This window comes from Cryptomeria japonica, chromosome 9 (genome assembly GCF_030272615.1).
Source record: "Cryptomeria japonica chromosome 9, Sugi_1.0, whole genome shotgun sequence".
Taxonomy (NCBI): Eukaryota; Viridiplantae; Streptophyta; class Pinopsida; order Cupressales; family Cupressaceae; genus Cryptomeria; species Cryptomeria japonica.
The window spans coordinates 532,981,588-532,999,458 of record NC_081413.1 but is presented as its reverse complement, the minus strand read 5'-3'; the positions used below and the strand labels follow the sequence as shown (position 1 = coordinate 532,999,458).

At 35.0% G+C, this 17,871-nt stretch overlaps 1 protein-coding gene across 2 annotated transcripts in view; it reads left to right on the top strand.

Moving 5' to 3' along the window:
• The window catches only part of LOC131077072 (ADP-ribosylation factor GTPase-activating protein AGD3), a 62,837-nt gene that overhangs the window by 9,442 nt on the left and 35,524 nt on the right, over positions 1–17,871 (top strand). The window contains exons 2-7 of one of the 2 annotated variants that reach the window (XM_058014484.2): positions 826–902; positions 5,756–5,856; positions 13,588–13,658; positions 13,864–13,926; positions 16,972–17,016; positions 17,733–17,798. In XM_058014484.2, coding sequence (XP_057870467.2) covers positions 826–902; positions 5,756–5,856; positions 13,588–13,658; positions 13,864–13,926; positions 16,972–17,016; positions 17,733–17,798 — 423 coding nt within the window. The remainder of the gene's footprint in view (positions 1–825; positions 903–5,755; positions 5,857–13,587; positions 13,659–13,863; positions 13,927–16,971; positions 17,017–17,732; positions 17,799–17,871) is intronic. The other variant, XM_058014485.2, reaches the window with a different exon arrangement.

Sequence of the window (17,871 nt, the reverse complement as noted above, 5' to 3'; positions counted from 1 at the left end):
TGTGGTGGTTATAATTGTAAAATACTTTTATAATGAGTTTTGAAAGTAAAATGCTGCATGCATAGTTCTTTTTTGAACTTTTGGATGATCCAAGTATGAGTTCGGTCATTCTTTGTTTGTTTTTATTGAAGTGATGAATAATATTGAAAGTATGACTAAAATTTGCTAGTGCTCTTGCTATCTTAAAAATGGCGACTTTGGCTATTGTGAGATTGATTGTTCCCCTTTCCTCTCTTTTGCTAGGTTGTTAATATCAAAGCATGAATTACATTCTCTGCACCTAAACCTTTAGTAGAAGAGACAAATATTTATAGAGTAAGCATTCATGTTTGTGGTTTTTCCTACTCATCATTTTTTTGAACTTTTGAACCAGCCATATCTAGAATTTCCCTCTCACAGATTTTTCGTTTTCAGTTTACTTAAAAGTTTATATAATTTTCATGTACTTCAAGATTTTAATTATTGATTAGAAGCTATACGGATCTGTGCATGTCAGAATCTTCATTGCTTTGGATTCTCTCTATATTTCTTTTTTGAGTAGGGATTGGATTTCGAGTGTATGGGTTTAACGGGCATCTTATAATAACACATCATAGATAACTGGTCACACTATCATAGTCATTTAGATGGATTTACTTTGCACTTTTTAATAAATTAATAGGAATATTTTGGGTTGAAATTATAATTGTAGTGATCCTTGAATAGATTTGTTTATATAAAATCAAATTGCTGTTTTCTTTAAATAAAATCAGATTGTTTTTTTGTTACAATTTTGAAATATATATTTATCTTCGTGATGAATTGATGGCTTTTGTTGGACTGCAGCTACAAACATTAGAAGAAAGTGCAGAGGCACTTAGAGAGCGGAGTCAAAAATTTTACAAAGGATGTCGAAAATATACGTATGTTCAAGACTCGAGTTGTCTCCCCATTCTTCTATCTAAGGCACCGTTTATTGATTAGCTTGTGTGACTAACTATGTTGTTGATGTGTGGATCTGTAGCATGAGAAAGAAAGTTGTAAACATCATCATTGGAGCTTTTGAAGGGCGGGTTAATACGCATTTATCTAAATTTCTAAATGTATTCAGATATTGAGAATGAAGCTTGAATTTTTATGTGCATTAACATTTATGCATTTTGTTCAGTGGGTAAATCATTGTCAGTGTGCTTTTGCAATGAAACATAAGTTCTTTCCAAGAGTAGAGCAAATTGCACAGCCTTAAAATTAGCATCATACTTGAGACTCATGGGACAGGCACTAAAGGGCTAGAGCCTTTTGGCATGCGGATGATATGTTAATTACTGCGTTCCATGAGGACGTGTCTCTAGCCATCAAATCCCTGTCCCCATCCTCAATGGCATTTTGGGTACGATGGGAGTTCAGGGGGCATCCCCTGAGCTCCCAGATATCAGAAAATAGACTTGATGCTAGAGCAAATGAAATGTAGGATTGCATAATGTCAACATCTTGCAAGTTGCATAGGACCTATAAAACTACTCAAAACTTATGTTACACTTCTGGTAGTTGTTTATAATGCAACCATCTGTTACATTGCTCATCTGTCCACCTGCCAAAGACCATGGTGTATTTATACTTATCCCATATAGCAAGTCATATATGTCACCCTCCTAATATGACAGTGGCATGCAGTTTTCACAGCTATATACCATTGCTGAACAATATTGCATTAACAATTAATAGGTACTGAACAGCTTCATCCCCAAATGTTTCAATATGCAAATGTGCATCTTCTTTTGCTACAGAGTTTCATAACTCTCCAGCAGCAACAAATACAGGTTCAATGAATCAGCTGCCAAAAAATAGTGTCGACTGGAACTGATTAAAACAATGATTTTGTCTATATCTCAATAAATAATGAGTTTCAAATGATATTTTCTATAATTAACTTATTAAGCATGGAGGCTGGTAAACCCTATTGGGACATACTTCAGATCCATGGTACCTTTCATTGAAAGATAATAATGTACCCAAGTGAACTGTATTAAATATGGCAAAAGAATCCAAAGCAAAGTCCCTATTGTTTCAAGTAGGCTGGTTTGGGTGTTAAGGAGCCGCTAAGAACCCCGATCAAGTTCGCAACCACCAGGACACTAAACTTTGGAGGTGAATTTAGCACTACCTTGTTAATTTTGTGTTCATGTTTTTAATATTTATTGCTTTTATACTACTGTTACTGCTGTTGCTGCTGTTGCTTGTGTCATGATTAATTTTATTGCTGTTACACTGGTGTTACACTGCTGGCACAATATATTTATTGTTGTTATACTGCTGTCACTGTTTTAATTTTGTTTTTATGTTACTCAATATTAGTTAAACTTCTAGAGATTTGACTCTCTCTCTCTCTCTCTCTCTCTCTCTCTCTCTCTCTCTGTATATACTGTTGTTCCCCCAAAATGGCCTGTGGACTGTCGTCCCTGAAATACATCTCCTACTGTCCTGGTGTCCCTATCTCCTAAATGCCATGAAACACAGGTCAATTGTAATTAATGATAGCTTCCAAATTTTGGGAGATGATTTTATATTTTTTTTGTGAGACTTGTTTACAAATCTGTGTTGATCTATGTTACCTAGGGACGCGTCCCCGGGCTAAAATCCCACGTCCCTGTACCGGGGACGTTTCGGAGATGGCTAGGGGATGTCTCCCCACCATCCCCAAAATTGCAAAATTTGTGGGAAACGTCCTGGAAACTTGGGGACAGCAGTGATTCTCAAAGGGGACGTCCCCTCATCCCAAATATGGTTGGGGATGTCTGGGGTGTCCCCTACCTGTCCTGGGGATGGCCAGCCGACCCCTTTTCCCAGCACATTTAAAAAAATAAAAAAGACTCAAATGCTCAAAAAATACTTTTTTAAATTTATTATAGGTTTCTAAAACTGAATTTTCACTCATATGATGGGTAAAGATGTCTGAATCACTTCCAAAAGCACTTAGAAATAATGAACAACAGCCTGGTAATAAATTTCACAAACACTTAGAACTTGGTAGTGCCTAAAAACATGGTTGCAGGTGTGCAATACTGGACTTTTCATTGATATGAAAGGTAAACAGGTTTGAATCATAGCCAAAAGCACTCAGAAATATGAATAACAGCTTAGTAATGAATTTCAAAAACATCCAAAACATTATAGTGCATAAAGAAGCAGTTGTAGGTCATAATAGTAATGGAAGACTATCAAAATATCCTCCAACCAGAAAGAAACAATGAACTACATGCAAACAAGTGCTGGCATATTGACAATGAATTTTCAATTATGAATGCATCTTGAGTATTGACAATGAATTCTGAATTATGAATGCATATCGAGTATTGACAATGAATTCTGAACACAAATGTGGCATGTTAAGGTTCTATAATGTACATATACATGCTTTATCCATGTTTTATATACAGCGATTTTCATGGATGAGGTTCAAATTTAATCGAATTTCAAACTTCTATAAAAAAAATCAAATTTAATCGAATTTCCTCTATAAAGCACTGCTATACGCCTCTAAACACAACTCAGCTGGTCGTGGGTATTCTTTGTATATGCTTTGTATCTATTGGGTCATGGGTGTCTCCAACTGCTGGGTCGCCCTCGGATTTTCTCCAACAAGGGCCGCTATTCTGATAATTTATTAGAGGTATACATATATTTAAAAATAAACAAAATTATAGAAGGCGAATTTATCCGAATTTTTTTTCGAATTTTTCCCTTGTCGAATTTCATCTGAATTTCATGGCTGTCGAATTCGAACCTTGTGACTTAGATATAATGTATATATACATGCTTTATCTATTTTTCATATGAACATTTAAAATTTCCCTATATATTTAAAATTTTTCCTATATTTTATATAGCCATCCCCTTTGCCGTCCCCCTGCCATCCCCAAAATTGGCAAAATTTTTTGCCGTCCTGGAAACTTGTCCTGCCGTTCCCTGCCGTCCCTGTCCTGGAAACTCATGGTAACATAGGTGTTGATAGTCAAACTAGTCAGTAGCATGGTGGGGGGGCTTGGAGAGATTAATGAAATGAATATGCTAATATGGGTACTTGACAATGAGAAAGATATCTAGGTGTGATTGATATTAGTTGGCTCGATGTCACAAATCTTTAGGATCAGAGATTATTTTCTTCTTAATAGTGACATAATCAATGCCATTGAGCTCAAGGGAAATGAGGGTGTTTTGTCAAATTTGGGAATACATAGAAGCTTATTAGGAATAAAGGAACCCTCTAAGCAACAATTGGTGGAATTCTGTATTTTAAGCTCCTATTCATTTTGTGAGACAGTGTAGAATCTAAGAATAATGAATCCTAGCAACAGTGTTAAATGATGTGAACAACGGCCACATATGAAGAAGCCAATTATATCCAAAAGGTACATGGAAAGCACATCCTAGATGCAGAATGTTTTGGCTGTGCAGTCAGAGATGTAAATCTCACTTCTGATAATTTTTCATTGTTTCACAAGGATGTGTCCTTGCCGGTGGTTTCCCTATCCTCAGCTCTTGTTGTCTTCTCTTGTCCACCTCCCTATTCTGCATTGCAATCCAATTTAAATAATACAATCTGGAGGTACTTGTAGTTCTAGGTGTCCGATTTTTATATTCCTGCGTTCTCTCTCCTCTCAAAAAGGAAGCTTGATGTTGCGAATCAAATAAGTCTATGTGATTGGTTTACAGTACATTAAGATGGAATTGCTGAATAGTATTCTAAATTGCTAAATTATGTTGCCAAGTCATTTGAATGTTGGCATATGTTGAAAATGACCTTTTTGGATGTAGCTCTTTATAGTTATTTCGGTGATATTATTTATGATGTTCATTTTATATTTGTAAAGCAATGTTTTACTAGTGTTTGTTTGTTGTCAGGTTGTTGATTATATTTGATAGTTATATAAAATAAAAAATAACTTACTCTCTGGGTGGAAAGCAATGTGCATATTTCTTACAGATAATAAGTCTATGTGATTGGTTTACAGTACATTAAGATGGAATTGCTGAATAGTATTCGCTAAATTATGTTGCCAAGTCATTTGAATGTTGGCATATGTTGAAAAAGACCTTTTTGGATGTAGCTCTTTATAGTTATTTCGGTGATATTATTTATGATGTTCATTTTATATTTGTAAAGCAATGTTTTACTAGTGTTTGTTTGTTGTCAGATTGTTCATTATATTTGATAGTTATATAAAATAAAAAATAACTTACTCTCTGGGTGGAAAGCAATGTGCATATTTCTTACAGATAAGTCTATGTGATTGGTTTACAGTACATTAAGATGGGATTGCTGAATAGTATTCTAATAAATTATGTTGCCAAGTAATTTGAATGTTGGCATATGTTGAAAAAGACCTTTTTGGATGTAGCTCTTTATAGTTATTTCGGTGATATTATTTATGATGTTCATTTTATATTTGTAAAGCAATGTTTCACTAGTGTTTGTTTGTTGTTAGATTGTTCATTATATTTGATAGTTATATAAAATAAAAAATAACTTACTCCCTGGGTGGAAAGCAATGTGCATATTTCTTACAGAATTTTTCGAAATTTAATTTGCCATAAGCAATTACAAAACTTAACACCAAAACTGTAAACATCTTTTGTGGTCAAGAAGCAGAAGGAAAGACACAATGATATATGCAGATGTTTTTTTATTGGTACACATCTAAATAATATTTCATGTTTTTTTTGAAATTTTATATTGTAGTTAAGAGATGTTGAATGTTGCTATTTTTGCATACAGGGAAGGATTGGGAGAAGCATATGATGAAGATATTGCATTTGCAAGTGCTCTTGAAATGTTTGGAGGAGGACATAATGATCCGATTGGTATAGCTTTTGGAGGTTGTGCATCTATACTGTGATTTTTTTATCAAACTATTTATCCATTTATAAACCTCTTATCCTGCAATATGTAATCTATAACCATTCTCATATCCATTGTTAGATTTTTTTTTCCTTTGTTTCCATAATTTAAAATTTCTGTAACTAATAGATTATCAAGTAACGACTTGTTTGACTTGATGATTCAGATTTTTCTTAGCTGAGGAACATATTAACAAGAATATAGATTAATAAACTATTAGCAATTTAGCATGAATGCTTTTCTCGTATACTAGTTATCATTCTCTTTGTTCAACCTGCATCTATAGGGAAAGTGATGTGGTCACTCCAGCCCTCTGTTGGAGATCCTCATCCATATATTAGCATCATTCACCCTTTGTTCTAACCCATTCTTGTTTGGGAAGTATTTGTCAAATGATCTAGACTTTCTAGTGTTGCAGAAGCACTGATATGAGTTCAAGTAAAGAAGTTTTTCCTTTGATGGCATAGATTCTTATCACTTGTGTCTAGTGGACGAGAAAGTACATTAGGCAACCCAAACATCGTTGGACTTTCCATAGCAGCTGAAAATCAATATCTACAGTGCAAACATGACCACATCTTATATTATGTTTCTTTCCCTTGTGCCAGTCATTCTTTTGATTTTGGACAATGAAATTTTCCATCGTAATCGCTTAAGTAGATACCTCTATGCCAAGGATATTTACATTTAGAGCTTTGTGCCAGGGTAATTATCACTGTCCTTTTCAACATGCTGCCGCTCACACAGGATGATCAGTTGATACATGTGTTGGTCAATATTCTTGTTGTCACCAACAATGCTTTATTGGGTCTAGCATCAACGTTGGCAAGGATTTCAAAAGTTACTAGTCATAGCTAGCTCTGGGTTGTCAACTCTTGCTGCTTTTTTATTTACTTGTATGGTTCCTAGAGATGTGATGGTTGGCATTCAAAGTTTTTGCTAGCTGTTTACCCAAGAATGATGACTTTTGTGTTTGTTCTTTGCCTTTAGCATGAACATGTCATGTTAGTTTCTATCCGTGTAAATTATATATGTAAATGGTTATATGTTTTTTGTTTGAATTGAATATTGATTACAAATATCTTGGTCATATGAGTATCAACATTAGACCAATACAAGCTCCTTTTGAGAAAACATATTAGAAATCATTTATGGAAGACCAAGAGTCACTACTTAGAAATCCACTTTTATTTAGAAACCACCTATGGCAGACCAAGAGTCACAACTTAGAATTCCACTTTAGAGGTCCCTATGGGGAATTGTGTAATTTTATACCCTAGGTTTGTTAATCAGATTTATATCCTTTGATTATGCCCTAGATTGTAATAAGATTTGTAGCATTTTAATAAGTTAACATTCAGTAAAATCAAAAATGAAGTAAGTAAACAGGAGACAAACACACATACCCTAGGAAAACCTCCAAGGAGGAAAAACCCAGCATTAAAGACCCACAGGTTAGATTATATATTCTCCTCTAAAATCACAAGTACAATACCTAGCTTCTTTGTCAGATCTGATCCTTTTGTATGGCAGATCTGCACTTCTAAGTTCTCCAAGTCTGTACCAAAACAGCCTATGTCCTCTTGGACAATTTCGCACAAGTCTGAATAATTTCACAACACTCCTTGTGAATTCGCACCTTATTAGGCAGAGCTAATTCACTTTACTTGCAATTGAATGAGTGTGTTTGACTTGCAAAGTGTCTTTCATTTATATGCACCTTTAACTCTTATTTGCAAGTCGGCCTCCTTTAAATTTTGGCGCCAATATATATTATTGTGGCGTGTGTATTTAGGTTAGCGTGAAGAATAGGGCTGGGCATAGACTTGGGGTCACGTTACCCTTTAGGATAGGGCCCAGACCTAAAAGGGTTTGGATGTTGCCTTAAGGCAATCCGAACCCATATATAGCCCTAGTTACAAACAACATTCCCTCTTAACTAGGGAAGAGGAGAATACATAATTTGAACCTTTAGAGTTCCATCTAGCACACAAACATAGAATGGGTCTAGCACACAAGCATATAATTACATCTTCCACCTAGCACACAAGCATAGGATGGTTCTAGCACACAAGCATAGAAAGTGTAATACACCAGTGGGTCTTTACATAATTACAATTATCCATCCAGCACACAAGCATAGATTGGATATAATTCATTCTTGCACACAAGCAAAGAATGATTCAAAGTGCTGCAGATAGAGTCACTGAGATTGAAGCTCCCTCTCAATCAGGGTTCCATTTTCCACAACACCGAGTCTGTCTCTGAAGTATTCGAACTTCACTCTGGGTAAAGGTTTGGTAAGGATGTCCGCAATCTGTTCATCTGTGCTAATGTACTTTAGATGAATGGCGCTGTTTGCACCATGTCCCAAATGAAATGATAGTGTGTTTCCACATGTTTGGACCGATCATGGAATACAGGATTTACTGACATCTTTATACAACTTTGATTATCACAATGAATGGTGGTAGGACCACTAGCTTGACCAAATAATCCAACAAGGAGCTTACGAAGCGACATTGCTTCTCTGGATGCAACAGATGTGGCAATGTACTCAGCTTCTGCAGTGCTTAATGCTACCGAAGATTACTTTCTACATGCCCAAGAGATCACTGCAGAGCCCAAGTTGAAGTAGATACCTGAAGTACTTTTCCTATCCTTGACAATTCCTGCCCAATCTGAATCTGAGTAGCCTTCCAAGAGGATTGAGGTATTAAGTGAATACTTCAGCCCATAACCAATCGTGCCACGTAGGTATCTTAGAATGTGCTTGGCAGCAACTAGGTGAACAAGTTTAGGTAAGCTCATGAATTGACTGAGAGCATTCACAGCATAACAGATATCTGGCCTAGTATTGACTAGGTACATCGGGGAGCCAATCAACTGCCTGTACTCAGATGGATCTGCAAAACCAGAGTTAGCTGCAGAAACACTTAACTTCTTTAAGTTATATTCCATAGGAGTATGCATAGGTTTACAATTTATCATCCTAAATCTTTTCAAAATATCAATAGTATATTTTCCTTGACTTAGAAAAATTTCATTGGATCTTTGCCATACTTCTAACCCTAGGAAGTAATGCATTAAACCTAAGTCCTTCATTTCAAATTCTGAGGCTAATTCCTTCTTATATCTTATGATTAATTTACTTTCACCAGTGAGAAATAAATCATCCACATACAAAACTAAAATAAGCATCTCATCATTATAAACTTTCAAGTAAATGTTAGCATCAACATCATTCTTGCAAAATCCTAAGCTTAGTAAGTACTTATCAATTCTTTCATTCCAAGTGCGAGGAGCCTGTTTGAGCCCATATAAGGCTTTCTTCAACCTGGAAACATGAAAATCTCTTTTATGGATTACATAACCTTTTGGTTGCTCAATATAGACTTCCTCCTCAATGACACCATTGAGAAAGGCTGTCTTAACGTCCATTTGATGCAGCTCCCAACCTTTGGCTGCAGCAATAGCTATTATAGATCTAATAGAAGTATATCTAGCAACAGGGGCAAAGGTTTCTTCATAATCTATTCCTTCTTTTTGAGAAAAACCACGAGCTACAAACCTAGCTTTATATTTTTCAATACTACCATCACCATTATGTTTAATTTTAAACAACCATTTAGAGGAAACAACAGACTTACCTTTGGGTTTGGGTACAATGTCCCAGACATCATTCTTGATGATAGACCCATACTCTTCATCCATGGCTAATTTCCAAGCATGATGGGACATAGCTTCTTCGACATTGTGAGGTTCAGACTCAATGATATTGCACATCACAGAAATGTAGTTGGCGTGATTTTGGAATCTCTTGCTATCTCTAAAGGTTCCTCTGGGAGCAGCAAATCCTTCAGCATCTTGAATCGTGTTTCTAACCCAAAGTGGTCTCTTCTTGTAGACCACAATATCCTGAGGTATATCGGTAGAGTGCATAGGTTCTGATGGGTCATTTTGGAACTTCCTGATCTGGAAGGTCAGTAGACTCCTCCTGTATCTCAGGGTTAGCATCAACTATTGAATCTTGATTTTCAATCACCATATCATTATTGTTGGTTAATGAACCTTTAGATCTTTTGAAAGCAATATCTTCTTCAAAAGTTACATCTCTACTTACCTCAACATACCTTTGACCTGTAATGTAGATCTTGAAGGCTTTGGAAGATTCGCTGTATCCCACTAAGATGCCTTTCTTTCCAGATGGATCCAACTTGGTTCGTTTTTCTTTAGGCACATGAACATACACAGGGCTCCCGAGTATCCTTAGGTGATTGATGTCAAGTTTGATACCTGTAAAGGCTTCTTCAGGAGTCACATCCTTTAGGGCGCGATGAGGACATCTATTCTGAATGTAAACTGCTGTTTTGGATGCTTCCGCCCATAGAAAAGGTTGCAGGTCTTGATCATGGATCATGGCTCTTGCAGCTTCAACAATGGTCTTGTTCTTTCTTTCAGCAACTCCATTTTGTTGAGGATTGTAGGGAACGCAAAACTCCCTCTTAATTCCTGCTTTAACACAAAAGTCATAGAAACTACCTGAGGTGTATTCACTTCCATTGTTAGACCTCAAACATTTAGTTCGATTTCCTGTAGTATTTTCAACTAAGGCTTTGAATTCTTTAAATTTGTTTAGGACTTCTTCATACTCTTTAGATTTAAGAAAATAGATCCATGTTTTCCTAGAGAAATCATCTATGAAGATAACATAATATAGGAAACCGCTAGGAGATTCTACAAACATAGGACCACATAAATCTGAATGAATAAGTTCTAACCTTTCTTTAGCCCTACTATCGCTTTTATGAAAAGGATTCTTTACATTCTTACCCATTGCACAACCTTTACAAGCATCATCATGAGATAAACTGAGTTTAGGCATACCTTTAACCATTTTACCGAGAGTGGGAAGAGCTTGGAAGTGTAGGTGACCCAATCTTCTATGCCATAGCTCGCATGATTCAGGGGTCTCATGAATGAGAGCTTGAATTGGATTAGCTGCAAGCTTATATAAACTATCACTTCTATTTCCAATAATACGAGCAGATTTGAAATTAGATTTCTTAGGCCAAGCGAGTACCTTCCCTTCAGAAAATGCTATTTGCAAACCCTTATCGTCTAAGGCAGAAATGGAAATAAGATTTCTTTTAATACCAAGTACAAAGAGAATATCACAGAGTTGTAAGGAAATACCAGAATCTAGTTTTAAAGAGGTAGTGCTAGAACCTTTTACCGAGTATCAAGCTTCATCACCGATTACTACATGAAGGTTGGTGTCTTTTTCAATCAGATCTGAGAGATGCTCACGAAATCTTGAGATGTGTCTGGAGGCACCACTGTCAAGTATCCACATATTGCTGTCCGTAGGAACATTGCTGGATAGAGCAAAGATAAGAAGGTAATTTTCACTTTGTTTGGCAACTTCATTTAAGTTGGCTTCCCTTGCCTTTGGGTCATTCTGACAATCTTTGGCATAGTGACCATACTTATCACATCTGAAGCAACGAATGTGAGAGGAATCTCTTGACTTTTTCCTTGGATCATAGGAGGAGGATCTAAAATCTTTGCTTCTCTTTTTTTTCTTCCAATGTCCACCTTTCCTAGATTTAGCTAAGAAAACATGATTATCTTTGTGAGAGTTCTTGAGTTTTCCTCTTACCTCAATTTGAGATTCCTCTTCGATGCAATCAGATTGAAGACGCTCAAAGTTGGGACGATCGGCTCTTCCACCAATGCTACGAATGAATGGTTCCCATTCATCAGGTAGACCATTTAATGCAATCATAACAAGATCTTTATCCGAGATTTGGCAATCAATATTGCTTAGCTTGTCCTTTAGTTCATTGATCTTCATGAAGTAGGCTATGATTGAGTCTTCTTCTTTCATTTTCATGCGAAGAAACTGCTGTCTTAGAGCAAGGGCCCTGCTGAGGTTGTTGACTTCATACATCCCTTCCAAGTGTTTGATCATTTCCTTGGCAGACACAAACTTTGATATGACAGTGACAAGATGATTCTTGACGGACTCAATTATGATCCTTCTAGCCTTGAGGGAATCTTTCTTGAACTATTTCAGCTCTTCAACATCTTCTGGAGGAGACAGTCTTTCTTCTTCTACAAATTTCAGCAGATCATTCTTTTCAAGGATCAATAGAATAAGGACTTTCCAAGCAGCAAAATCATTGGCTCCCTCAAGTCTATCTTCAGCCTTCAAACCTGACATTTTAATCTGAAAACAAACAACAGCTATATGCAACAATTGATTTGCTAAAATCAGAAGTTAGTGACACCTTGGCTTTGATACCATGTAATTTTATACCCTAGGTTTGTTAATCAGATTTATATCCTTTGATTATGCCCTAGATTGTAATCAGATTTGTAGCATTTTAATAAGTTAACATTCAGTAAAATCAGAAATGAAGTAAGTAAACAGGAGACAAACACACATACCCTGGGAAAACCTCCAAGGAGGAAAAACCCAACATTAAAGACCCATAGGTCAGATTATATATTCTCCTCTAAAATCACAAGTACAATACTTAGCTTCTTTGTCAGATCTTATCCTTTTGTATGGCAGATCTGCACTTCTAAGTTCTCCAAGTCTGTACCAAAACAGCCTATGTCCTCTTGGACAATTTCGCACAAGTCTGAATAATTTCGCACTCCTCCTTGTGAATTCACACCTTATCAGGCAGAGCTAATTCGCTTTATTGCAATTGAATGAGTGTGTTTGACTTGCAAAGTGTCTTTCATTTATATGCACCTTTAACTCTTATTTGCAAGTAGGCCTCCTTTAAATTTTGGCGCCAATATATATTATTGTGGCGTGTGTATTTAGGGTAGCGTGAAGAATAGGGCTGGGCATAGACTTGGGGTCACATTACCCTTTAGGATAGGGCCCAGACCTAAAAGGGTTCGGATGTTGCCTTAAGGCAATCCAAACCCATATATAGCCCTAGTTACAAACAACAAATTGAACTTGGGTCCCACAATGAGAATCCAATGTTTTATCCAACTAAGCTCAACCCCTTGGACTAAATGGTTATATGTTTTCTAAAACTCCCCACTCATTGAATGCTAACACAGAATGGTAATTTAGCTGTGTATGTCAATCAATATTCTTGTTGCAACCACCACCAATCTACCTCGGTAAGGATTTCAAATGTTACTAGTTATGGCTTCCTTTGAGCTATCAACACTCACTGCTTTTTATCTAATTGTGCAATTGGCAGATGTGTAATGATTGACATTCTAAGCTTTTGTTAGCTTTTCCTCAGAGACTAACAGTTTCCACACAATTAAATTTTAAATGTTAATTTCATTTGTAAGACGATGGTTTGCAATTGCAATATGTATATCACACTTAGACTTGGGGCAGTTGTGGCGTGCATGTTAATGTTTTCATACTCAGAATTGTATTAGAAATAGAATAGTATTTCTTTGTCATGTAATTCATGCGCTTAGTCTATTGGCAATTGTGTGTGGGTAGATGTTTTTTGATTCTTACAATTGTTTTAGATTCTGCCATTGATGTGCATATGATTGAGGAGAAAATCTACCAACATTTATCTTAATAAAAAGCTCAACCATAATGTATTAATTTGTTCTCAAAATGTGAAAAGAACTGAAATTAGATGCTTTTTTAGCGTACATCTTGACATTCAAAAGTATCGTTCTTCATGGTTTCTCAATTCTATGTACCACAGGGCCTGTGATGACTAAATATACCATTGCTTTGCGAGAAATTGGGACATATAAAGAACAACTTCGCTCCCAGGTACTTAATGCTAGGTTTTACTGTACAAGAATTAGTACTAGTGTACTTATATTGGACATGTGGAAATAAGGAGAAAGGCTGAAATCTTTTTATTTTTACTTGGACAAATAATATTCTTCCTGTTGTAAACATTTTGTTTACTTTTAACAGAATCACTCAACATATTTTCTAGATGTAGGACTGAATTATATGTGTTTTTTTTCAGGTAGAACAAATCTTGAATGAACGGCTGATACACTTTGTGAATATTGATTTACATGATGTGAAGGTACTATTGATTTAACTGAATAATTTCTATATAGATCAGTGTCCATTGTGACTTAACATATGGCTTGGGAATTTTATTTAAAGCTTTTTCCAATTTATATAATAAATATATTCGTGGACAGGATCCTTGATATGTTCTATAGTGCTTTAGAACTGATACATAGTGATAGTGAACATATGATGTGGTTGAACAATTATGTGAACCTAGAAATTAGTTAATAGAAGACCTGAATTCAGTGAACCGAAAGTTTTGTAGCTTGTGTAAAAAACTTTAAAGATTGCAAGGAAGAGTACAGAAAACCAATCACATGAAAATAAATTGACATAAAACAGCATTGCTTAACCAAGAAATTTTGCTTTCACAGTCATATTCTAATTTGGGTTATGTACATATCAGTTACTATTCCCCGAGCTTCAGCTATGAACAATCTGTTTTTGCATGGTTACTAGTTACCTTCTAAATGCAGAAACAGACAGCAAATTAAATCTTTCACTTGTCTTTTTGTACTCCCTCATTCCCATGTACACTGAAATAAAAATCATTATATTAATATATACACCATTCCAGCTCAAATACAGCATTGATGATATTTAATATTACCTTAAATTTGAGATAATTTTTTAAATCAATATAAAATATTCAGGCACTTCCCCTTGATCATTTTCCTCTTCATCATACGCGGTAGGCCTCTAAACCTCTGAATCTTATTTTTGTTCAAGGCACTGACGGAAACATCTGTAATCTGGGCTTTGATCTGTAACAAAGGAATTATAAACTATAATATTAATAAGCTTTCTATTGTTGTGAAAATGCGATTTATTGTTTTCCCTACTTGTATGAAATATTGGATATTTATTAACATGAATTGTGCTTTGATTTTCACAATACAATATCGTTTTCTAAATCCTAATTCTTAAGCTCTTCTATTTCAGCTTTAATCCTAATTTTTCAGGCTCTTCTCTCAGAGTCTCAATCATATTGCTTAAACATGCTGCTCCAACTGCCACTTATTGAATACTTCTTTAGTCAATGACAACTACATTGCTGATTTCTTTATATGTTCTAGAGAAATAGTTGCTGATCCCAATTTGAAAGTATATCCTGCTGTTCATGTGTATCCTGCTATTCTTTTTGGTGTTAATCGATGTGTTACTGTTGCTTCCCAAGCCCAAACACCCAATTGATATCTGTTCTTGTGGTGTTGACAATTTTGCTCCAAATTAAAGTGATGTCAATATAATTTTTCTTCTTGAATTTTCTGAAATTATATTTTGTGTCTGGTTTTACTTTGTTATAAAAACTTTCCTTCTTCCAACCTTCAATCTTGTAGAAATAATCGAATAGTCTTAATTACAAATAACTATGCAAACCTTCTTTGCAAATATGCAATCCAACATTGTTACCCCACAATAGTTGTATATCAGACTATCAGTACAATGTTTGGCTGGTCTTGACGGTTTGACATAATATTGGAGCTGAGTTACTTTTCTTGAATGCATTTTTTATTGAAATGGATATCAATGTTATCAAGCTCAAGGCACATATTTCAATATGCATGGGCCTTTCTTGAGTTTGCAAATTTGATGTTCTTTTCTTGGCTGCTCCAAAGTCCAAACTCTTGGCTACACTTTTGGCATCTATTTGATGCGTTTCCCATCCAAATTGGGCTGCCATTGTCATCTAATGTGGCTCTATCTACCTTAGCAACTGGTCAAAAGTATTGCTGTTCTGAATTTTTTATGTGCATTTCCTTTGGAAAACTAGTCTTGCTTTACACTTTTATACTGAACTATGCACGTTGTACTTGCTCTTGTTGGTCTATCTGCATTTAATCATTTGCTTTCTTGTGACTTCCATGTCAGATCCCGTGGTTGACATTCATCTTCGAATGTCACTGGATCACTCTGCATATATACCATATGTTATTTTAGCATAGTTTACTTTAAGTTGTATTTTGAATTGTGATGGGGTTGCCCACAAATATTATGTTTAACTCTTGATTTTTCATCTTCATCTTTATCTTTACCTTTATTATTTAGCAAAGGAAAGTTTGATAAAAGAAATCAAAATAGTAAAATACATCTCACCTTGTATATTGTATGTTGCAGAAGATTTTTGTTTTTTATCGATGACACCTTTCATAATGGGACACACTCAATGGGAGGGAGTAATGGCAAAACTAAATTCTTTTATGAGACTTGATTCTAAGCAACTCAATTGAAAGTGAAACTAACTGACAGATAATATTTGTTTGTAACTTTAATCACTGTAACTTCTATTAGTCAAATCATAGAACACTCTTAATTTGCATTATGAGAACCCATTTAGCTAACATTACCTGTTTTGGTTCAACCAACATTACCATTGCATAGAGCTAGATTATAGACAAACTTTGTCGATTGTTGTAGTTGTTTATGTCAAATATAAAAAACACATTTATCCTTTGATAGGGAATGGTTTTGTGAAATGCTGTTTACCAGTAGATAAGGGATGGTTTTGTGAAATGCTGTTTACCAGTAGATAAGGAATGAGATCATTACTAGCTGTCACTCTGATTTTAGTGTTGTGCAAATTCTTGTCTTCTTGAAACAGTCCTAATTGTGCTACTCATTTTTAAGTGGGAATTTTAAATCAAATTTCAAGCTAAGACACCAAAAAATAGGGAATGGGATCCTTATTAGTCCTCACCCTGACTTTTAGTGTTCTCCAAATTCTGGTCTTCTTGAAATAACTCACATAGCTCAAGTCATTTTTAAATTGGGGTTTTAATTTTTAAATCAAAAGTCCAAGCTAATGTACATAGAAGACACCAAGGGATCCAAATTTTATCAAGAGGTGGCAGGATATAAGTGTCAATTTTCTAACATTGAAATCTTTATAAAATCAACTATTCTTATCCTCTTTCATTCAAGATGCAACTATTTTGACTTTATTTTTAATATCATCTTTGTTTATATTTTTTATAGTTTTATTTTGATTATTCTAATTTGTAAAAGAAGAATGAATGGAGAAGTTCTTCACAAAGCCAGGATAATTGCAATGCAGGAGATTCGGAAGCGCTTTGACAAAGCTAGTCTTCATTATGATCAGGTACCTTATATTATTGTTTTTCTTGGTTCTTATCTGCAGTAGATGGATCTTCAGGTTTAGCTTTTATAAGATAGCAGAAAAGGGAGTAAGAAAGGTTTCTAGGTTATAGCCTGGTGCTCTATTTTGAATCTCTATTCAGCATCAAATTAGAAATGAAATATAGTAATCTAATTTTGCTTTTATATTATAAGATTATTGTACTAATATTTGAATAAGAGAATATATTCTGTTACACAGAATGGCTTCAATTATTTTGTTTATTAAACATATTCATGTTAGGCCACAAGCAGTTCGCTGGTATTTCTGATGTTTAATAATGTTCCAATGGGTCTTGATGACATTGATTGAAATGTACGCTAGTTTAAAAGTCAAAATCTAAGTTAATCCTCTGGAGAGGCATATGAATTTTGGAAAGGTATTTTGGAACATGCACGATAGAACCATTATAATTTACTTAAGAGTTTGTGTTTTGGAGAGGCATATGAATTTCTGAAAGGTGTATAAGTTAATCATATGGAGAGGCATATGAATTTCTGAAAGGTATTTTGGAACATGCATGATAGAACCATTATAATGTACTTAAGAGCTTGTGTTTGATAGTGATTTAAATATTAATAATTTAAATAGTAGTTTAAATGCTATTTCAGCTCAGTAATGTTATTTCTACTTTACAAGCTATTTTTGTGTCAAAATATTAAGGGTATTTTTTTGTTCAGGCTCGTGAGAAGTACCTTTCCTTGAGCAAAAGTACAAAAATGGATATTGTTGCAGAATCTGAAGAGGTAAATAATCACCACTGCGCTTAAGCAGTCAGCTACGCGATATTGCAGGTTTATACAAGTTAAATTAATACAG